Genomic DNA, 24,718 nt, shown 5'->3' with positions numbered 1-24,718 from the left:
TCCGTACCTTGGAGACATCATGCCTCGTCGGTGTGTTGTCGGAGGGTGTAACAACACGAACAGGGACGGATTCAAGTTGCGCCAGTGGCCCAAAGATGCGAAAGTGGCAAGAAATTGGACGTTTGTTCCGCACACTTTACCGACGAAAGCTATGCTACGACAGAGATGGCAAGAATGTGTGGATATCCTGCGACACTCAAAGCAGATGCATTTCCAACTGGACTGGACAGATCAGCTTTTAGGAAAAGAGAGCGGATGAGGGTATGTCTACAGAATATATTAATTGATGAAAACTGGGCTGTCTGCACTCTCAAAGTGCATGTTGTTGCCAAATGTATTTCATATGCTGTATCAATATAGCTCTTGTCTCAAAGTCACATCACGCCATTTTTTGCTGTTGTCCTATGTGTAGTGTTTTAGTTCTTGTCTTGCGCTCCTATTTTGGTGGCTTTTTCTCTTTTTTTTGGTATTTTCCTGTAGCAGTTTCATGTTTTTCTTTGAGCGCATCTACTGTGTTTTAGCGATCGAGAATATTTCAGTTGTTTTTATCCTTCTTTGTGGAGACATTGTTGATTGTCATGTCATGTTCGGATGTAAATTGTGGACGCCGTCTTTGCTCCACAGTAAGTCTTTGCTGTCGTCCAGCATTCTGTTTTTGTTTACTTTGTAGCCAGTTCAGTTTTACTTTCGTTCTGCGTAGCCTTCCCTAAGCTTCAATGCCTTTTCTTAGGGGCACTCACCTTTTGTTTATTTTTGGTTTAAGCATTAGATACCTTTTTACCTGCACGCTGCCTCCCGCTGTTTCCGACATCTACAAAGCAATAAGCTACCGGCTGCCACCTACTGATATGGAAGAGTATTACACGGTTACTCTGCCGAGCTCTAGACAGCATCGACACTCAACAACAACACATCATTTGCAGACTATAATTACTGGTTTGCAAAAAATATTTTAAACCTACATAGGTGAAATTAGATACCGTATTTTTCGGACTATAAGTCACAGTTTTTTTCACAGTTTGGCCGGGGGTGCGACTTATACTCAAGAGCGACTTATGTGTGAAATTATTAACACATTACTGTAAAATATCAAATAATATTATTTATCTCATTCACGTAAGAGACTAGACGTATAAGATTTCATGGGATTTAGCGATTAGGAGTGACAGATTGTTTGGTAAACGTATAGCATGTTCTATATGTTATAGTTATTTGAATGACTCTTACCATAATATGTTACGTTAACATACCAGGCACGTTCTCAGTTGGTTATTTATGCCTCATATAACGTACACTTATTCAGCTTGTTGTTCACTATTCTTTATTTATTTTAAATTGCCTTTCAAATGTCTATTCTTGGTGTTGGCTTTTATGAAATAAATTTCCCCAAAAAATGCGACTTATATATGTTTTTTTCCTTCTTTATTGTGCATTTTCGGCAGGTGCGACTTATACTCCGAAAAATACGGTAATCAGTGGTTGAAAAACACTGATTTAAAGGTCTTTATGGTCGGAATAGAATACATTCCATTGACTCCATTGTAGGCAGACTTTTGTTTGTTTATTTACGAGATAGAATGCATTAAAAAATAATACATCCGTTTTGTTGTCTGTCATAATGATTGTGAATAAGAGTCAAAATACCAAAAAAAAAGTGCAGTTCCCCTTTAAGAGTGTTATGGTAAAAACAGGTTGACTGTTTGAGTTCACAGCACTTTGTCCACAACTGTGAACTTTAAATCACGACCTGCTCTGATAGATTTGGGTTAGAGAGTCACACCTCTTCACCTTCTCCACGAGCACACCTCCATAAGTCAACTGCAGCGTAATAAAGCCTAATGTGGGAACATTACTAGAGCAGATCATGACAAATGACCTGCCGGATGGCGACCTGCAGCACTTTGGTTTTAGCTGGATTTGTTTTACAACGTGAGTTATTATCATTATGGTTTGTTTGTGTAGGAAACTGGCCAAGAAACGCAAAGAGACGCTGAACAGCACCCGCCAGGAGATGACGGTGATGGTTAACTCGATGGACAAGAGCTACACGGAGCAGGGCACCAACTGTGACGAGGCCCTTTCCTTCATGGACACGCACAACCACACGTTGAACACGCGCAGCGAGTGCGCGCTCACGCTCAACACGCGCAGCGAGTGCGCGCTCACGCTCAACGGCCGAGGTAAGCCAAAGCTCATTTATCGCTTTAATTACGCTTTTAGGATGGGGAACTGAATTAATCATGCATGTATGAACTTCAAGTTTTTCTGTACATGTTGTAGTCTCTGTGTAACGGTACAGTGAGGAAGGGCGTATTTATTAGCACAAGTGTGTGACGTGTGTAATTAAACCAAAATATGTATGGTGTAATGGATCACTGGTCACTGGATCGGTTGTGAAGCGACTGGTATGAGAATCAGCACCTCCAAGTCCGAGTCCATGGTTCTCGCCCGGAAAAGGGTGGAGTGCCATCTCCGGGTTGGGGAGGAGATCTTGCCCCAAGTGGAGGAGTTCAAGTACCTCGGAGTCTTGTTCACGAGTGAGGGAAGAGTGGATCGTGAAGTCGACAGGCGGATCGGTGCGGCGTCTTAAGTAATGCGGACGCTGTATCGATCCATTGTGGTGAAGAAGGAGCTGAGCCGGAAGGCAAAGCTCTCAATTTACCGGTCGATCTACGATCCCATCCTCACCTATGGTCATGAGCTTTGGGTTATGACCGAAAGGACAAGATCACGGGTACAAGCGGCCGAAATGAGTTTCCTCCGCCTTAGAGATAGGGTGAGAAGCTCTGTCATCCGGGAGGAACTCAAAGTAAACCGCTGCTCCTCCACATGGAGAAAAGCCAGATGAGGTGGTTCGGGCATCTGGTCAGGATGCCACCCAAACGCCTACCTAGGGAGGTGTTTAGGGCACGTTCGACCGGTAGGAGGCCACGGGGAAGACCCAGGATACGTTGGGAAGACTATGTCTCCCGGCTGGCCTGGGAACGCCTCGGGATCCCCCGGGAGGAGCTGGACAAAGTGGCTGGGGAGAGGGAATTCTGGGCTTCCCTGCTTAGACTGCTGCCCCTGCGACCCGACCTCGGATAAGGGGAAGAAGATGGATGGATGGATGTAGTTGTTAAATGGCTTTCGCTTTGCATAGTAGAGCTTTAACTTGCACTTACAGATGTCGCGACAAAATGTATTTAGTGACAGTGGTTTTCTGAAGTGTTCCTGAGCCCATGTGGTGATATCCTTTAGAGATTGATGTCGGTTTTTGATACAGTGCCATCTGAGGGATCGAAGGTCACGGTCATTCAATGTTGGTTACGTGGAGTGATTTCTCCAGATTCTCTGAACCTTTTGATGATATTATGGACCGTAGATGTTGAAATCCCTAAATTTCTCGCAATTGCACTTTGAGAAACGTTGTTCTTAAACTGTTTGACTATTTGCTCACGCAGTTGTGGACAAAGGGGTGTACCTCGCCCCATCCTTTCTCGTGAAAGACTGAGCATTTTTTGGGAAGCTGTTTTTATACCCAATCATGGCACCCACCTGTTCCCAATTAGCCTGCACACCTGTGGGATGTTCCAAATAAGTGTTTGATGAGCATTCCTCAACTTTATCAGTATTTATTGCCACCTTTCCCAACTTCTTTGTCACGTGTTGCTGGCATCAAATTCTAAAGTTAATGATTTAAAAAAAAAAAAAAAAAATGTGTATCAGTTTGAACATCAAATATGTTGTCTTTGTAGCATATTCAACTGAATATGGGTTGAAAATGATTTGCAAATCATTGTATTCCGTTTATATTTACATCTAACAATTTCCCAACTCATATGGAAACGGGGTTTGTAAACTTTGACGTCAAAGTTTATTTTTCTCAATGTCTAACTTTGGTGTTAGCCTCATACGTTCCACTGCCTCCAAGAAGGAAACCCACCAAACGTCGTCAATGATCACCTTTTCATTTCGCCCCTCGCGGGGTCAACTTAATCCTCTGTTGATGGGCAGCTGGGCTAAGTCTGCGCCCGGGGCTCGACCCCGCCATAATCACACTCCCGAGCATCAGATTAAAAGTGCACGGCGGCCTCCTTGGACCGCCACCCCTGCCGGGCGCGAGCCACCCAGTGATGCGCTGACCTTGATTAACTGTCTGCTGCATATGGCCTTTCTTGATTTAAGATGTGAGCCCATTACTTCTCAGCCTATCAGCGTAATGCCCTCAATGGCGTACCCGAAGATGCCGGTGAATGACGTTGCCATTTGGGCTTAAAACGTGACAGATCAGACGCTCGTCTGGTAATAACCCTGCACGGCTCACAGACCTTTTTGTTGTGGCGCCGGGACGCAGAGGGCCCATATGGACTTAACAGTAATACTTTTAGTAAGAAGACATTAAACATATTGACGCCATCCTGTTTATTTTGTGCTTAATCTCCTTTTAAAGCCACACCATCATTTGACAGTTAGGGCATCTTTGCCCACTTCCTAAAATGAGTTTGTAATCACAAACAATCCTCGACAGGGCAAAGCTATATCTTAAATTGATGCTTTCAAATAACCTTTCAAGCCTTTTCACTCTTTTCACAACGCTGTGTCGCCTCCTAGGTGATGTATTGGTACTGCAATGCAAGACACATCAGTGCTCGCTTTGAATTCTAAATTCTCTTTTAAATTGTTTCCAGAATAATTGTCTCGGTTTTGTGCAAAAACTGCTCCTAATTTTCTTTGACGTCAAGACAACATTTTGTGTCTTTCTAACAAATTTCTAAAGTCATGTCAGCCATTTTTGTAGTTTTTTTTTTTTGGATTGTTGGAGTTTATTATGGGTGCACACACAAACACACTCACAGACACACACACACACACATTTCTTGTATTTGTTACCGTCTTGAGACCTCCGAAAAATGCCTACCACTTTAGGACCACACTTTCTATATATATATATATATATATATATATATATATATATATATATATATGTATGTGTGGGGAAAAAAATCACAAGACTATTTCATCTCTACAGGCCTGTTTCATGAGGGGGGGTTCCCTCAATCATCAGGAGATTTTAATGGGAGCATTCACATACCATGGTTTATATAGGGCACAGAGTGGGTGGGTACAGGCTGGCATAGGGGCGTGGTGATTGGCTCATGTGTTACCTAGGAGGTGTTTCCGTCTGTGGCGGCATGCTGTTACAATTTCGCTGCGCTTGTTGAAGGATGACAGGTCTGGACGGTAAATAATAAACAGTTTCTCTTTCAAGCATAGGTTGCATCTTTTATTACCACTATTGTAAGGTGTGCTGGATGCAAGAATTTGCCATGTTATTGAATATTCAACATTATTGTCTTTGAGGTCCATATATATATATATATATATATATATATATATATATATATATATATATATATATATAAAGATTTGTATTTACAACATTGATAATATATACATACTATGCAAATATAAAAACGCTTGTTGTGAAAAATGAGTCGGAATTTCACAAGTAAAAGGTCACAGTTTCACAAGAAAATCTTAGAATTTTGGCGGTATTATAATAAAAGTCGTAATTTTACTCAACGCAGGTCCAAATTTTTACAAGAAAAACTGAACATTTGTGCGATTTTATGATAAAAGTTGGAATTTTACTCAATAACAGTCGCAGTTTTACAAGAAAAGCTTAACATTTGGGCAATTCTATGAAAACCGTCGTAATTTTTACACACACTTGTTATTTCATATGTTGACCAGAGGGGAGCACTTTTAAAACCGACACACAATTTTAATATTTAATATTGTGATAAAAGTCAGAATTTTATATGACAAATGTCACTATTTTGCATTAAAAAGTAGTCGTTTTACATAAAGTCATAATTTTACGAGAAAATATTGCAATAATACAGAAACAGATATGAGAAATTGTTCCCAATTTTATAAGAAAAAAGTCCACACACTGTGAGGAAAAGACTGCTTTTTATTTTTTGTTTGTAATTGGTTTTTAATCTTCATTATTTACTTCAAGTTATGACAGTATGTCTCCACATACATATTTATTTTTGTGTCTTTCTAACAAATTTCTAAAGTCATGTCAGCCATTTTTGTAGAGTTTTTTTTTTGGATTGTTGGAGCTTGTTTTGAGCGCACACACAAACACACTCACAGACACACACACACACACACACACACCCACACACACATTTCTTGTATTTGTTACCGTCTTGAGACCTCCGAAAAATGCCTACCTCTTTAGGACCACACTTTCTATATATATATATATATATATATATATATATATATATATATATATATATATATATATATATATATAAAGATTTGTATTTAAAACATTAATAATATATACATACTATGCAAATATAAAAACGCTTGTTGTGAAAAATGAGTCGGAATTTCACAAGTAAAAGGTCACAGTTTCACAAGAAAATCTTAGAATTTTGGCGGTATTGTAATAAAAGTCGTAATTTTACTCAACGCAAGTCCAAATTTTTACAAGAAAAACTGAACATTTGTGCGATTTTATGATAAAAGTTGGAATTTTACTCAATAACAGTCGCAGTTTTACAAGAAAAGCTTAACATTTTGGCAATTCTATGAAAACAGTCGTATTTGTACTCGACAAAAGTAAAACTTTTTTTTTTTAAACTTTTAAATTTGGGCAATATAATAATATTAATCGGAATTTTACTTGGCAAAAAAATTGGCAATATTGTGATAAAGGTCAGATTTTTATATGACAAATGTCACCATTTTGCATTAAAAAGTAGTCGTTTTACATAAAGTAATAATTTTACGAGAAAATATTGCAATATTGCAGAAACAGAAAGAATATGAGAAATTGTTCCCATATTTATAAGAAAAAAGTCAACACACTGTGAGAAAAAGACTGCTTTTAGTTAATTTTTTAATTTTTTGTTTGTAATTGGTTTTTAATCTTCATTATTTACTTCAAGTTATGACAGTATGTCTCTATATTCATATTTAATTGTAATGTTTTATTAATTTTGGCCAAAGGGGCGCATTTCAATTTCTTACACACACTTGTTATTTCATATGTTGGCCAGAGGGGGAGCACTTCAAATGTTTACACACACTTGTTATTTCATATGTTGACCAGAGGGGGAGCACTTTTAAAACCGACACACAGTCACACATAGTCGTTTTACATAAAGTAATAATTTTACGAGAAAATATTGCAATAATACAGAAACAGAAAGAATATGGGAAATTGTTCCCAATTTTATAAGGAAAACGTCAACACAAGACTGCTTTTAGTTAATTTATTATAATTTTTTGTTTGTAATTAGTTTTTAATCTTCATTATTTACTTCAAGTTCTGACAGTATGTCTCTGTATACATATTTATTTATTTATTTTTTAAATTAATTTTGGCCAAAGGGGCGCATTTCAATTTCTTACACACACTTGTTATTTCATATGTTGGCCAGAGGGGGAGCACTTCAAATTTTTACACACGCTTGTTATTTCATATGTTGACCAGAGGGGGAGCACTTTTGAAACCGACACACAGTCACGCATAGTCGTTTTACATAAAGTAATAATTTTACGAGAAACTATTGCAAAATTGCAGAAACAGAAAGAATATGAGAAATTGTTCCCAAAGTTATAAGAAAAAAGTAAACAAATTTCTAAAGTCATGTCAGCCATTTTTGTAGGTTTTTTTTTTTTGGATTGTTGGAGCTTGTTTTGAGCACAAACACACTCACAGACACACACACCCACACACACACACACACACACATTTCTTGTATTTGTTACCGTCTTGAGACCTCCGAAAAATGCCTACCTCTTTAGGACCACACTTTCTTTCTATATATATATATATATATATATATATATATATAAAGATTTGTATTCACAACATTAATAATAAATACATACTATGCAAATATAAAAACGCTTGTTGTGAAAAATGAGTCGGAATTTCACAGGTAAAAGGGTCACAGTTTCACAAGAAAATCTTAGAATTTTGGGCGGTATTGAAATAAAAGTCGTAATTTTACTCAACGCAGGTCCAAATTTTTACAAAAAAAAACGAACATTTGTGCGATTTTATGATAAAAGTTGGAATTTTACTCAATAACAGTCGCAGTTTTACAAGAAAAGCTTAACATTTTGGCAATTCTATGAAAAGAGTCGTAATTGTACTCGACAAAAGTAAAACTTTTTAAAATAAAACTTTTAAATTTGGGCAATATTATAATATTAATCGGAATTTTACTTGGCAAAAAAATTGGCAATATTGTGATAAAGGTCAGATTTTTATATGACAAATGTCACCATTTTGCATTAAAAAGTAGTCGTTTTACATAAAGTAATAATTTTCCGAGAAAATATTGCAATATTGCAGAAACAGAAAGAATATGAGAAATTGTTCCCATATTCATAAGAAAAAAGTCAACATACTGTGAGAAAAAGACTGCTTTTAGTTAATTTATTTTTATTTTTATTTTTTGTTTGTAATTGGTTTTTAATCTTCATTATTTACTTCAAGTTATGACAGTATGTCTCTATATACATATTTAATTGTAATTTTTTATTAATTTTGGCCAAAGGGGCGCATTTCAATTTCTTACAAACACTTGTTATTTCATATGTTGGCCAGAGGGGGAGCACTTCAAATGTTTACACACACTTGTTATTTCATATGTTGACCAGAGGGGGAGCACTTTTAAAACCGACACACAATTTTAATATTTAATATTGTGATAAAAGTCAGAATTTTATATGACAAATGTCACTATTTTGCATTAAAAAGTAGTCCTTTTACATAAAGTCATAATTTTACGAGAAAATATTGCAAAAATACAGAAACAGAAAGAATATGAGAAATTGTTCCCAATTTTATCAGAAAAAAGTCCACACACTGTGAGGAAAAGACTGCTTTTTATTTTTTGTTTGTAATTGGTTTTTATTCTTCATTATTTACTTCAAGTTATGACAGTATGTCTCCACATGCATATTTATTTTATTTTTTCAAATCATTTTGGCCAAAGGGGCGCATTTCAATTTTTTACACACACTTGTTATTTCATATGTTGGCCAGAGGGGGAGCACTTCACATTTTTACACACACTTGTTATTTCATATGTTGACCAGAGAGGGGAGCACTTTTAAAACCGACACACACAAATTTAATATTTAGTATTGTGATAAAAGTCAGATTTTTATATGACAAATGTCAATATTTTGCATTAAAACCTAGTCGTTTTATATAAAGTAATAATTTATATATATATATATATATGTTTTATTTTTTTTATTATTTATTTTTTTTACAATCATGTGTGCTTACGGACTGTATCCCTTGCAGACTGTATTGATATATATTGATATATAATGTAGGAACCAGAATATTAATAACAGAAAGACACAACCCTTTTGTGCGATTGAGTGTGAATGAGTGTAAATGGGGGAGGGAGGTTTTTTGGGTTGGTGCACTAATTGTAAGGGTATCTTGTGTTTTTTATGTTGATTTAATAAAAATAAAAAATACATATATAAAACAACTTTTTTTTCTTTTCTTTTGCGGCCCGGTACCAATCGATCAACGGACCGGTACCGGGCCACGGCCCGGTGGTTGGGGACCACTGCTTTACAGTGACGCAAAACAACTTTTAAAGTTGAACTTTGTGTGTTTTCTTATAGCTGGGTCCTCTCCTTCCTCCTTCACGCTGCCAAAAGCTAACACGCTCAACACCTCCATCCCCACCAGTGCCTTCTACCCAGGTAACCTCACTCAAAACTCAAAATTCAGCTTCTACTACATGATCATTACACTGAAACTTCTTAAATTTCCTTATGAAAATATAAGAAACAAAGATCAACTGCTCTGGAACGACTTACTTTTTTTCCTCTCTTCCTGTTTTTAAATCGCTCTTAAAAACACACTTTTTATTCCCTGCCCTTTAACAGTCTGTGGTCTCTATCCTGCTATGGCATCCCATAATGCACCTGCTGTGAAACTGTTTCTCTGTTTTTTTTTTGTATCTCCTTTGTGTTTGTTCTTTTTTTTTATCGTGTTTTCTTGTGTTATCTTTTAACCTATAATAATATAAATTAATATAGTGCAAAAGGTAATAAATTGCATACTATACATTACCTTTTGCACTATTTTAATATATATTATTATGTGTTGTCAATTTTGTAATTTTTTTAATGTCATTGCCTGAAATAAAAAAATAAAATAAAAAAACCTGCCTATTGGCTACCCCTGTGGTAAATTTTAAAATGTGCTTTATAATTAAAGTTGATTTAATTTGAACTGTTCCAGAGTCAAACTGGGGACATAATAAAACCTATACCAGGGGTCGGCAACCCAAAACGTTGAAAGAACCATATTGGACCAAAAATTAAATAAAGTAATCTGTCTGGAGCCGCCAAAAATAGACAACACAATATTGACTCTTATTCACAATCATTATGAGCAGTGTTGGGTTAGTTACTGAAAACCAGTAACTAGTTACACTTACTAGTTACTTTATTTCAAAAGTAACTCAGTTACTAATTCAGTTACTTACACCAAAAAGTAATGCGTTACTGTGAAAAGTAACTATTTAGTTACTTCTTTTTTTTTTTTAAGGCTCCCATTAATGCGCTTTTAGCCTTCATTTCAGTACTGTTATTGCACTGGAGAATAATACAATCTGTTGATCAACTTGACATGCAATGTGGTCTACATACAACACACAAAGACAAAGATATGTTTCAAAGGGCCAATTTATTTCAGGCCAGAACAAATTGACAAAACTATTCTAAATAGCTGCAACATAATGGCACTTTAACTTTAAGTAGATAGGATCTTTGATCCAAGACACAACTTACATTTAACTAAAATGTTATTTTCTTTGTGCTCGACAAAAGAAAAGTATTGATAATGTCTCCATGTTAAGAAACTCGACTTTTGGCTTCGCCATGATGTCTTGTTAGTTGTTATGAGACTAGCGTATGTGTGTGTGTGTGTGTGTGTGTGTGTGTGTGTGTGTGTGTGGCCCTTTGAGTTATGACAGCATGTGAGGTGAGTGACGTCAGTGAGTGAGTGGGCGAGAGAAGTGAGGGAGCGGCGACAGTGAGTGCGTGCAGGTGCTCTAGCCTGGTGGATGGCTGCGACCAATAAAGTCACAAAGTTGCAACAAACCGCGTCATTCACCCTCAGCTGTAAAGACCCACTTCGGGGTAAAGTGAAGTGAAGGTTGTTAGCCCCGAAGTACATAGGCCCTGGAGGAACGTCTCCCCTGCGCCCCTCAACTACGGTCTGGGAGCCCCCCCCCCCCACCCTACACAAAGCACGCCTTTTCTTTTCCTTGTGACACAGAAGGACGACACCGCAGCGCTGCAATAAAACACACTCAGATCTTCTGTTTCTAGCTGATACTACATAAAAAATTACGTAAAATAACGCAGTAACGCATCATGTAGTAACGGTAACTGAGTTACTGAATATAAAAAATAACGCGTTAGATTACTAGTTACCGCCGAAACTAACAGCGTTAGTCCCAACACTGATTATGACAGACAACAAAACGGATGTATGTTTTTTGTAATGCATTCTATCTCGTAAATAAACGTACATAAAAGAATGCCTACAATTGGAGTCAATGTAAGGTATTCTATTCTGATCATAAAGACCTCTAAATAACCATCTAAATACTCAATTTACATATTGTGACTTGAACATTAACCAAGTATTAGTGATATTGTTATCGTATTTTTCGGAGTATAAGTCGCATCTGCCGAAAATGCATAATAAAGAAGGAACAAAACATATATAAGTCGCACTGGAGTATAAGTCGCATTTTTTGGGGAAGTTTATTTGATAAAACCCAACACCAAGAATAGACATTTGAAAGGTAATTTAAAATAAATAAAGAATAGCGAACAACAGGCTGAATAAGTGTACGTTATATGAGGCATAAATAACCAACTGGTATGTTTACGTAACATATTATGGTAAGAGTCATTCAAATAACTATAACATATAGAACATGCTATACGTTTACCAAACAATCTGTCACTCCTAATCGCTAAATCCCATAAAATCTTATACGTCTAGTCTCTTACGTGAATGAGATAAATAATAATATTTGATATTTTACGGTAATGTGTCAATAATTTCACACATAAGTCGCTCCTGAGTATAAGTCGTACCCAAACTATGAAAACAACTGCGACTTATAGTCCGAAAAATACGGTACTATTTATTACCGTTTTGCATCCTGTTGCGATAGAAAACACTGTGAAGTAACGTCTCCCCTTTTGAAAATGCGTTAGCTTGATGCTAATTTACATTGCATAAGCCATAGACCAGGGGTCAGCAACCCAAAACGTTGAAAGAGTCATATTGGACCAAAAATAAGAAATACAAATCTGTCTGGAGACGCAAAAAATTAAAAGCCTTATATAAGTGTTATAATGAAGGCAACACATGATTTAAGTGTCTATATTAGCTGTATTAGCCTACTATCAAAATGACTATGTGTCGCAGGCTGAAGCAAATCGTCGTGGATAGAAATGTTGAAATTTAATATTTATTGTACACATTTTTACAACATTAGAAACCATTCGTAAACCAGAGGCTACTCAGAAGGTGAGATAACTCCTGGAAATTACTGGCTTTTAATGGCCAAAGGTATAGATGTGTGTGTCCAAGTTAAAGGAAACCGCAAGCTGTCTTCTTTTAATGGATTTATTACAATCTTTGGCAAGCTAAGTAATGTTTGCTGTGGTCTGGAACAACATGGCACACAAACATCTATCTGAAATGCAGCTAATATTACATATTGAGACATGCAAAAGTATATTATATACAAAGAGGATAAAAGTAAAGGATATTAAATGAGCTCAAATATACCTACAAATGAGGCATGATGATGCAATATGTGCGTAAAGCTAGCCTAAATAGCATGTTAGCATTGATTAGCTTGCGGTCATGCACTGACCAAATATGCCTGATTAGCACTCCGACAAGTCATTAACATCAACAAAGCACACCTTTGTCCAAAAACTGTTGGTGGACAAAATGAGACAAATAAGGAGTGGAAGATTTTACATGTAAACAAACTTCTTGCGTCGTAGTCCACACACTATGGTGAATTCAAGAACCGCCAAAATTAGTAGGACAGATTGATGTTAACCAAATACTCTCATCAGTGAAGCATGCACACAAACATAATAAACAGTGGACTTTCTAACAATTGGGAAGGTTTGGGTCATGTTTGTCCTCAAACAAAAAACATACTAAAACCCAATAAAAATATTTTTCCCCCATCTTTTTCCATTTTCAATCCTTTTTTAAAAATGCTCCAGGGAGCCACTAGGGCGGCACTAATGAGCCTCATGCGGCTCGAAAGCCGCGGGTTGCTGATCCCCAAACTGTCATGACCCGTGGCCCGGATCATGATTTGTTATGTCCTGTTAGTTTTGGACTCCCTTAGTTCCTGTTTGTGCACCTCTGGGTTTGTTTTAGTTTCCATGGGGATTAATTGGATTCACCTGCCTCTGGTTAGTGGTCGGCACGCTCAGCGGGCTGTCAACCACTAATCAGAAGGCTATTTATTCACCTTGCTCGCCACGCTCGGTCTGGCTTCATCATTTGCTACATGCAACAGTTACGTTTGGTAAATTCCTTGTCTCCTAGATTCCTGCGCTAAGTCTCGCCTTAGCTTCCCGTGCGATCGACACGCTTTCCTTTAGTTTGTTGTCTGTTTTTGGTATGTGTTTGATTTTTGAGGAATAAATCATGTTCCTACCTGCACGCCTTGTCCCGAGTGGTCCGGGAGAACGAACCCCGCAGTAAGCTGCAACCCCCCGCCCCGTGTGACACGACCTATACTAACTGTTCGGGTTTACCTGAATTTTCCCCCGGAGATTAACAAAGTATCTAACTATCCATCCATCCATCCATTGTAAAAAGAAGTTAGCCTCTGTCAATATTGAACTGTAACAACAAAGTGCTGTCATATCTTTAATGACAAAGACGTAAAGCACATGCAAATGGTGTTACCGATGCGCCCCAAAATCTCAATTTCAAACATCCTTTACAGTCTCGCAAGTGTAAAAAGAAGCTAATCACTGTCAGTATATTATTAAAACAATTAAACGTGTAAACTGGTGGTGAATCGTGTTGCTGCTGCGTCTCACACCTACCCAGTCTTTTCTCCAGTTTTGCCGTAAAAAGTAAAAAAAAAAGCCTGTCTTGACTAATGACGGATTAGTCATTAGAATTGCATAAAAAGCCAAAGAAAATCAAAATGTTGCATGCCGAACTGAGGTCTCATGACTTTAGATGTATTTTTCCTGAAATAACTCAAAATTATGTTTCCACCGTATTTGATGCAATGTAACAAGTCACTCTTCATAATAAATCCAGCTCGTGTTGTCTCATATGCAAAGGTGGGTAGAGTAGCCAGAAATTGTACTCAAGTAAGAGTATTGTTACTTTAGAGTTTTATTACTCAAGTAAAAGTAAGAAGTAGTCACCCAAATATTTACTTGAGTAAAAGTAAAGAGTATGTTGTGAAAAAACTACTCAAGTACTAAGTAACTGATCAGTAACCTGTTCGATTAATGATGACGGCAACAAATAATGCACAAAAACATAAAAATAGCAATGAGCAAATTCAGAGCCAGGAATATCTCTTAAGCAACTAAAACAATAATATATATTAAATAATAATTTATTAACATAAACAAAAATTAAGGCAAATTGAGCCTCAATAACTTAACAGCACCATAGTCTCAGTAGGCAGAGATTACAAAGGAAAATAACAAGTTAGCCTTTACGCAAACCATAAACTGATAGGTGTGGGCTGCACCTGGGAACACACTGTGCACTTTTGATTAGTGTTTCTATGCATGCGTGTGTGTGTGTGTGTGTGTGTGTGTGTGTGTGTGTGTGTGTGTGTGTGTGTGTGTGTGTGTGTGTGTGTGTGTGTGTGTGTGTGTGTGTGTGTGTGTGCGACTGTGTATGTGTGTGTGTGTGCGACTGTGTATGTGTGTGTGTGTGTCTTTGTCTGTCTCTCTATGAGGTTGCAGTGCGTTAATAAATGTCCCCACACGATGTACATTTGACAATGATTCATAGCAGGGAAGCTAACATCAGCCTACGGTGACGGCCAAAATATCTACTAACGTTACTTACCCGCCACGTGCTTCCTCAAATTTGACGTTGAGTTCATGTAAGCTTAAGCTTGTTGCCACTGAAACTTTATGTGCAGATAATCATGTGACCGCCTGGCTCTGTTTGATTGGTGAAACGGAGTCAAAGGTCACCAGTGACTGTATTTGATTGGTGAAACGCAGGCATGCGATAGATCCTACTTTGAAGGTCTGTCTGACAAACCAAAACAAACAAAGCGTGCATTAACATATCGATACAAATCAGTAGCGAGTAGCGAGCTGAATGTACAAACCCCGTTTCCATATGAGTTGGGAAATTGTGTTAGATGTAAATATAAACGTAATACAATGATTTGCAAATCCTTTTCAACCCATATTCAATTGAATGCACTACAAAGACAACATATTTGATGTTCAAACTCATAAACTTTTCTTTTTTTTTTGCAAATAATAATTAACTTAGAATTTCATGGCTGCAACACGTGCCAAAGTAGTTGGGAAAGGGCATGTTCACCACTGTGTTACATGGCCTTTCCTTTTAACAACACTCAGTTAACGATTGGGAACTGAGGAGACACATTTTTTTAAGCTTCTCAGGTGGAATTCTTTCCCATTCTTGCTTGATGAACAGCTTAAGTTGTTCAACAGTCCGGGGGTCTACGTTATGGAATTTTAGGCTTCATAATGCGCCACACATTTTCAATGGGAGACAGGTCTGGACTACAGGCAGGCCAGTCTAGTACCAACACTCTTTTATTTATTTATCGTTGTCTTGTTGAAATAAGCAGGGGCGTCCATGGTAACGTTGCTTGGATGGCAACATATGTTGCTCCAAAAGCCGTTTGTACCTTTCAGCATTAATGGCGCCTTCACAGATGTGTAAGTTACCCATGTCTTGGGCACTAATACACCCCCATACCATCACAGATGTTGGCTTTTCAACTTTGCGCCTATAACAATCCGGATGGTTCTTTTCCTATTAGGTCCGGAGGACACGACGTCCACAATTTCCAAAAACAATTTGAAATGTGGACTCGTCAGACCACAGAACACTTTTCCACTTTGTATCAGTCCATCTTAGATGAGCTCAGGCCCAGCGAAGCCGACGGCGTTTCTGGGTGTTGTTGATAAACGGTTTTCGCCTTGCATAGGAGAGTTTTAACTTGCACTTACAGATGTAGCGACCAACTGTAGTTACTGACAGTGGGTTTCTGAAGTGTTCCTGAGCCCATGTGGTGATATCCTTTACACACTGATGTCGCTTGTTGATGCAGTATAGCCTGAGGGATCGAAGGTCACGGGCTTAGCTGCTTACGTGCAGTGATTTCTCCAGATTCTCTGAACCCTTTGATGATATTACGGACCGTAGATGGTGAAATCTTTCCCAACTTCTTTGTCACGTGTTGCTGGCATCAAATCCTAAAGGTAATGATTATTTGCACAAAAAATTTTTTTTTATCAGTTTGAACATCAAATATGTTGTCTTTGTAGTGCATTCAACTGAATATGGGTTGAAAAGGATTTGCAAATCATTGTATTCATATTAGTTAATGTAACAGTCAGTGTTTCTTTACCGTTATATGTCCTTGTCTTTTGATTAATCTCTAATTTCCTGCAACTTTCTTTCCTCCTCACAACTTCTGCTTTCATTCTTTGGATGTGACGATGACGAGCAGACCCCTTTGTGCCGACCGCCATCTTAGGTGAGAGACATTCTTTTTCTTCTCGTTCTTCTCATTGCTGTAGATCAGTGTTTTCCCAACCTTTTATGTGACTTTATTGTGCTGTTTAAATGGCAGCAGGTGGTGATAATATACAGTCGTGGTCAAAAGTTGACATATACTTGTAAAGAACATCATGTCATGGCTGTCTTGAGTTTCCATTAATTTCTACAACTCTTGTTTTTTTGTGATAGAGTGATTGGAGCAAGTTTCTTTGGTAGTCATCCAAAAGCTTCTGGGAAGCTTCCGGTTTAATTTTTGACCACTCCTCTTGACAAAATTGGTGCGGTTCAGCTAAATGTGTTGGTTTTCTGACATGGACTTGTTTCTTCAGCATTGTCCACATGTTCTTAATAGAGTTTAAATCAGGACTTTGGGAAGGCCATTCTAAAACCTTAATTCTAGCGTGATTTAGCCATTCCTTTACCCCTTTTGACGTGTGTTTGGGGTGTGTAAGTCTGACATCACATGGACAAAGATAAGATCTTCTGGAGGAAAGTTATGTGGTCAGATGAAACACAAATTGAGCTGTTTGGCCACAATACCCAGCAATATGTTTGGAGGCCTTTAATCCCAGGAACACCATTCCTACCGTCAAGCATAGTGGTGGTAGTATTATGTTCTGGGTCTGTTTTGCTGCCAATGGAATTGGTACTTTACAGAGGGTAGATGGGACAATGAAAAAGGAGGATTACCTCCAAATTCTTCAGGACAACCTGAAATCATCAATCCGGAGGTTGGGTCTTGGGCGCAGTTGGACAATGACCCCAAACACACGTCAAAAATGGTAAAGGAATCAGGCTAGAATTAAGGTTTTAGAATGGCCTTCCCAAAGTCCCAGCAGATTTGACCCATAACATTTTTTTTATGGGTATACTTTTGACCCAGCAGATTTGACCCATAAAAAATGTTATGGGTCAAATGTGCTGGGTCAAAAGTATACATACAGCAATGTTAATATTTGCTTACATGTCCCTTGGCAAGTTTCACTGCAATAAGGCGCTTTTGGTAGCCATCCACAAGCTTCTGCTTGAATTTTTGACCACTCCTCTTGACAAAACTGGTGCGGTTCAGCTAAATTTGTTGGTTTTCTGACATGGACTTGTTTCTTCAGCATTGTCCACATGTTCTTAATGGAGTTTAAATCAGGACTTTGGGAAGGCCATTCTAAAACCTTAATTCTAGCGTGATTTAGCCATTCCTTTACCACTTTTGACGTGTGTTTGGGGTGTGTAAGTCTGACATCACATGGACAAAGATAAGACCTTCTGGAGGAAAGTTATGTGGTTAGATTAAACACAAATTGAGCTGTTTGGCCACAATACCCAGCAATATGTTTGGAGGCCTTTAATCCCAGGAACACAATGCCTACCGTCAAGCATGGTGGTGGTAATATTATGCTCTGGGCCGGTTTTGCTGCCAATGGAATTGGTACTTTACAGAGGGTAGATGGGACAATGAAAAAGGAGGATTACCTCCAAATTCTTCAGGACAACCTAAAATCATCAGCCCGGAGGTTGGGTCTTGGGCGCAGTTGGACAATGACCCCAAACACATGTCAAAAGTGGTAAAGGAATGGCTAAATCAGGCTAAAATTAAGATTTTAGAAAAAGGAGGATTCCCTCCAAATTCTTCAGGACAAGCTAAAATCATCAGCCTGGAGGTTGGGTCTTGGGCGCAGTTGGGTGTTCCGACGGGACAATGACCCCAAACACACGTCATAAGTGGTAAAGGAATGGCTAAATCAGGCTAGAATTAAGGTTTTACAATGGCCCTCCCATAGTCCTGACTTAAACCCCATTAAGAACATGTGGACAATGCTGAAGAAACAAGTCCATGTCAGAAAACCAACAAATTTAGCTGAACCGCACCAATTTTGTCAAGAGGAGGGGTCAAAAATTCAACCGGAAGCTTCCCAGAAGCTTGTGGATGGCTACCAAAGAAACTTGCCAAGGGACATGTAACCAAATATTGCTGTGTGTATACTTTTGACCCAGCAAATGTAACCCGTAATACATTCATAACAGAACCAAACTTCATGAATGTTTTTTGTAACCAACAAGTCACAAAAAAGTCGAGTTGGTCTTATGTTAGACCCACTCGACGTCCATTGCATCCGGTCTCCCCTAAAGGGGATGGGGGGGTCCTCTCCAAGGTTTCTCATAGTCATTCACATTTACATCCCACTGGGTTGTGAGTTCTTCCTTGCCCTTATGTGGGCTCTGAACCGAGGATGTCGTTGTGGTTTGTGCAGCCCTTTGAGACACTTGTGATTTAGGGCTATATAAATAAACATTGATTGATTGATTGAAGTATGTGCTCCAATGTCTCTATCACAAAAAAATAAGAGTTGTAGAAATGATTGGAAACTCAAGACAGCCATGACATTATTGTTCTTTACAAGTGTATGTCATATTTTGACCACGACTGTACCTTGTGCCATCTAGTGGAAGAAAATGTCATTACCCCGCCGCACACCTGATGATCTCTCGCGGTACACTAATGTGCCGCGACACATTGGTTGGGAATCGCTGCTGTAGGTGAGGTTGAAACGAGCTAACTGAAATCAGAGAAGATGATTTAGACTGATGGAGGACTTTAAAAATGCACAGATATTCCTTTTGCCCCGCCCCTCACCCTCATTTTCCCCCCTTACCATTGTTTTGGCTTTGATTTAGATCATCTTCATAACCTGCCTGCTTTGTCCCGCCCCCTCTCCCGCTGTAACAAAGGTGTCTCTCCCATCACATCTGTGTTGGACATGTCATGTGCATGCACATGTGGCCTCTATGTGTCGTGGGACATGGGAGGGGGGTGGGGGGGCATGTGTCAACAACAAGGGGAATAACTGCATTATTTTATTATTTTATTTTTATTTTTTTGTAATTTTTTTTTTTTTGGAGCCAACAGCTGCACAGCAAGCCAATTAATTAAAGGCTGAACCCCTGAACAAAAAGACATCATGTCCTCCCCTCCCCTCTTTTCTCCTCACCCCTCATTTAGTGAACCCGCCCCCCCCTTTCAACACAACAACCTTTTCTATTATTCTTTTTAATGTGGAATCCCCCCTGCCTTTGGCGAGCGACTAGCAACCTACTTGTTGTTTTGTTCTCCGCTCGTCCTGTTTAGCGATGACACGGAATGATAGAGAGAAACTTTTTTTTTTTAAATGAACACACTGATAGCACTTGTGCTACTTTTGTTCGGTGCGCATCACACACACACACGCGCGTGACAAATTGGGCCAGCACGAGGCCGCCGCAAAACAGACGTTTAAAAAAAAGAATGTTTGCAACTCCAAGCAACGTCTTTCATCATCATCAGCTGCTCACGTTTTTTAATGAAGCGGGAAAGAGTTAACATGGGATTGCAGCAGTGACGAGTTTGCATCCCAACCAACATGTCTCTGATCAATGGCGTTTATGTTGCTAAAAAAACATTGGGGTATAAATGCAACAATAACGAGTTATGCGGTAGAAATGTGAGTGATCTGTTCCGTGGTAAATCTTTGGCCATTATAGAACCTTATCTGATATTATGCAATATTTAGGGGAATTAATTGTCATTCAAGTGTAAAGAGAAGGTATCAGAATCATAAATACTTTATTACACTGCAAAAAGTCAGTGTTCAAAAACAAGACTAAAAAATACAAAAATTAGGGGTATTTTATTTATTTATTTTTTATTTATTTTTATTTATTTGTATTTATTTGTATTTATTTTTATTTTTTATTTTTTATTTTTTTTGCCAATGGAACAAGAAAATTTCCAAAACAAGTAAAATTAGCTAACCTCAATGAACCCAAAAATACCTTGAAATAATTATATTCTCCGGAGTATAAGTCGTACCTGCCGAAAATGCATAATAAAAAAAGGAAAAAAACATGTATAATTCGCACTGGAGCCCGGCCAAACTATGAAAAAAACTGTGACTTATAGTCCGAAAAATACGGTACGCAATTTCTATTGTTTCATGGAAAATATAACAGCAAAGTCCATTTGGCTGTCATCTGTTTTAATATGAGACACAATTGTGTCAAAGTCATGAATTTGTTTTTCATGCTTGAAATAAGAAATGATTACTTTAAAAAAGTAGTTTTATACTTGTGAGTGTTGATGACACAGCTTTGCAACAGTTGATATTCTAGTTTCAAGCATGTTTTACTCAATATAGGTCATCAAATCTCAGCAACAAGCTGTAATATCTTACTGAGATCATTTAGGACCATAACCCTTAAAACAAGTAAAACACTCTAACATAAAATCTGCTTAGTGAGAATAATTATCTTTTCAGATAGAAAATAAGCAAATATCACCCTTATTTGAGATATTTCATCTTACTTATATTTCAGTTTTTGCAGTGTAAAACCTTATCTGATATTATGCAATATTTAGGGGAATTAATTGTCATTCAAGTGTAAAAAGAAGGTATCAGAATCATAAATATTTTATTACACTGCAAAAAGTCAGTGTTCAAAAACAAGACTAAAAAATACAAAAATTAGAGGTATTTAATTTTTTAATTGTTATTTATTTTTATTTATTTTTATTTATTTTTATTTATTTTTATTTATTTTTATTTATTTTATTTATTTATTTATTTTTTGCCAATGCAACAAGAAAATTTGGCATGTCAAGACTTTCCAAAACAAGTAAAATTAGCTAACCTCAATGAACCCAAAAATACCTTAAAGTAAGTATATTCTCCGTATTTTTCGGAGTATAAGTCGCACCGGAGTATAAGTCGTACCTGCCGAAAATGCATAATAAAAAAGGAAAAAAAACATATATAATTCGCACTGGAGCCCGGCCAAACTATGAAAAAAACTGCGACTTATAGTCCGAAAAATACGGTACGCATTTTCTATTGTTTCATTGAAAATATAACAGCAAAGTCCATTTGGCTGTCATCTGTTTTAATTATGAGACACAATTGTGTCAAAATCATGATTTTTTTTCATGCTTGAAATAAGAAATTATTACTTTAAAAATGTAGTTTTATACTTGTGAGTGTTGATGACACAGCTTTGATATTCTAGTTTCAAGCATGTTTTACTCAATATAGGTCATCAAATCTCAGCAACAAGCTGTAATATCTTACTGAGATCATTTAGGACCAAAACCCTTAAAACAAGTAAAACACTCCAACATAAAATCTGCTTAGTGAGAAGAATGATCTTATCAGACAGAAAATAAGCAAATATCACCCTTATTTGAGATATTTCATCTTACTTAGATTTCCGTTTTTGCAGTGTAGTCGACTGTCAATGTGAAAACAGTTGTTAATAATAATAATAATAATAATAATAGATTTTATTTGTGAAAAGCACTTTACATTGAGCAAACAACCTCAAAGTGCTGCAGTGTATTAAAAAAATAAATAAAAAGATAATACAAATAAAAACTAGAACAGCCTAATAGCGAGAACTAGTATGCATATATCTAAAAAAAAAAGGCTTTTTTTTTTAAAAAGAAGGGTTTTTAAGCCTTTTTTAAAAGCATCCACAGTCTGTGGTGCCCTCAGGGGGTCAGGGAGAGCCTTCCACAGACTGGGAGCGGCCTCCCATTGTTCGTAGCGTTGTCCTCGGAGGTTGGAGGAGGTTAGCCTGTCCGGAGCGGAGGTGTCGTGTGGAGGATTTGGGGGTGAGCAGTTCTTTGAGGTAGAGAGAGGCATTTCCTGTTGGTTGCGTGTCAGTGCAATTAAACAATATTGTGTTTAGGATTTTTTAAGGTAAGGTCAAAATTCCATAAGTAATCATTTTAGGGCAGTTAAGTAGGAAATCGTACAAAAAGTTAAGTGCAGTGTCCGGGTGGTAGGTCAGCATCTTAGTCAGCGAAGCCCAAAAAACTGAAAATGGTACGAAAAGTTATTGCTTTTCACTGTTGGCCTTTGTGAGCTTTACACAAATGGGCAGAGCCTCATAACGACACGCAAATATGATGATTTTGTTTGATTTGCTACTAATTTCCTCCCTTTCTAAAGCCATTACTTTCTTTTTTGCATTTTTTATTTTTATTTTTTTTTTACTTTTGTCATGTTTTGTCAAATCGCCCCCCAAAACTCATCCATCACTCAGCAAACACCCTATACACCCCCCTCACCCGCCCACCCCTAACCGGGCCAAGGCATCTTTAGAACCGGGAATGGGGGGTTGGGGGGCATATAGCCTAGTCTAGCTCAAACACTGTGCCAGGTTCTCATGCTGTATTGTTGCTTACCCCCTCTCTCTTCTCTCCTCTCTTTCTCTTTCTCTCTTTCTCTCACACTTTTCTACATCCTCTTATGTATCTGCTATCTAAAAAGTGCCCATTAATGGTAAGTTCTCCCATGTGGGCCCGGGGTGTGAGGGGGTGGGGGCGGTGTTGTAGTCGGACAGCGGACGCGCGCTTCCGACATTGTGACATCACTTGCATGTGGACATCGCAGTGGACATGTTAGCATTTCACCGCCCACACCCCTCTCCATCCCCACCATTAGTCTAGCATGAGTCCCCCCATGCCAGCATCACCCCCCTATCCTCCCTCCCACACACATAAATCCTTATTTTTTTGTTTGTTTTTTTTTCATTTATTTACGTGAAGATGAGGGCTGGGTTTTTGTGATGCTTTTTTATGATGCTCACTGTGGCCTTTCCCCTTCAACTCTCTCCTCCGCATCTACACATCCTCCATATTTCTGGCTGCACGTCCATCATTAGTCGACACCCCCTCCCCTCCCCCTCCCCCGACAACAACATCTGTGCCTCATGTCTGCAACTGACTCAAGTTTTCAAAAGAACCGAACAAGCTTTTTGTACTACCTGTTAAAAACTCATTTTTGATGCGCTTTATTGGTGCTAAAGTTTTTGGCAAAAATAAAATAAATGTATTATTGTCAGGTTCAAACACTGATGACATCTATTAAACAAGACAAGAAGCAAGGAATTAAACAGAGACAGAATAGAATTTGGCTCAATTCAAGATCAAGATTCAAGATGCTTTATTATTGTCCATTCTTTAACATGACACATAAGAACTGAAATTACATTTTCGGCACAGTCCCACGAAGAGCAGACATACGTTACAGGGAGACAAGACGGGACAGCCGACGGCGCAGCCACTTACGGCGCTCCTTGAAAAAGGTGGGAAAAAGGTGATATTGGGAAATGGTAAATAAATTATAAATGGGTTATACTTGTATAGCGCTTTTCTACCTTCAAGGTACTCAAAGCGCTTTGACAGTATTTCCACATTCACCCATTCACACACACATTCACACACTGATGGCGGGAGCTGCCATGCAAGGCGCTAACCAGCAGCCATCAGGAGCAAGGGGTGAAGTGTCTTGCCCAAGGACACAACAAACGTGACTAGGATAGTAGAAGGTGGGGCTTGAACCCCAGTAACCAGCAACTCTCCGATTGCTGGCACAGCCACTCTACCAACTTCGCCACGGGTGAAGAGTAAAAAAAATCAGTCTAAGGCTGGACCCTCGGGAGGGGGTCCAGACTGAGGAGAGACGTCTAGACTGTACTCTTGTACAGGCTCACCACGCTCTGACGAAAGATTGTACGCCTCCTCTTTTATTCGGACTTTCCCTGATTACATGGCAACGGCTGTTTCCAAGGGACAGGGGTCGTAAACAGCCATCGCCTTTGATTACAACAGTTCAAAGAAAAGGTCGTAAAATAGCTCAAAGAAAAGGTCGCCTGGAGGGGAGTCTGGTCCTGCTTCCTTTCCGCTTTGTAATATATTTCTGTTGATTACAACACATTAAAGAAACAGAACACCTTCATGTTGCTTCCCATCCTACACAGTGGAGTTTTACAAGCCTTCTTCTTGCTTTTTGTCCTCTCGCCGGGAACTCATTGAAACACAAA

At 38.3% G+C, this 24,718-nt stretch overlaps 1 protein-coding gene across 7 annotated transcripts in view; it reads left to right on the top strand.

Moving 5' to 3' along the window:
* The window catches only part of LOC133618481 (receptor-type tyrosine-protein phosphatase mu-like), a 580,372-nt gene that overhangs the window by 430,629 nt on the left and 125,025 nt on the right, over positions 1-24,718 (top strand). For 3 of the 7 annotated variants that reach the window (XM_072915241.1, XM_072915242.1, XM_072915240.1), the window contains 4 exons: positions 1,963-2,180; positions 9,670-9,750; positions 16,815-16,841; positions 23,164-23,175. In XM_072915241.1, the coding sequence (XP_072771342.1) occupies positions 1,963-2,180; positions 9,670-9,750; positions 16,815-16,841; positions 23,164-23,175 (338 nt within the window). The remainder of the gene's footprint in view (positions 1-1,962; positions 2,181-9,669; positions 9,751-16,814; positions 16,842-23,163; positions 23,176-24,718) is intronic. The other 4 variants (XM_061978875.2, XM_061978871.2, XM_061978877.2 and 1 more) reach the window with 2 other exon arrangements.

This window comes from Nerophis lumbriciformis, linkage group LG19 (assembly GCF_033978685.3).
Source record: "Nerophis lumbriciformis linkage group LG19, RoL_Nlum_v2.1, whole genome shotgun sequence".
NCBI lineage: Eukaryota > Metazoa > Chordata > Actinopteri > Syngnathiformes > Syngnathidae > Nerophis > Nerophis lumbriciformis.
The sequence above is the reverse complement of the archived record's forward strand: the minus strand, read 5'-3'. Positions and strand labels throughout refer to the sequence as shown.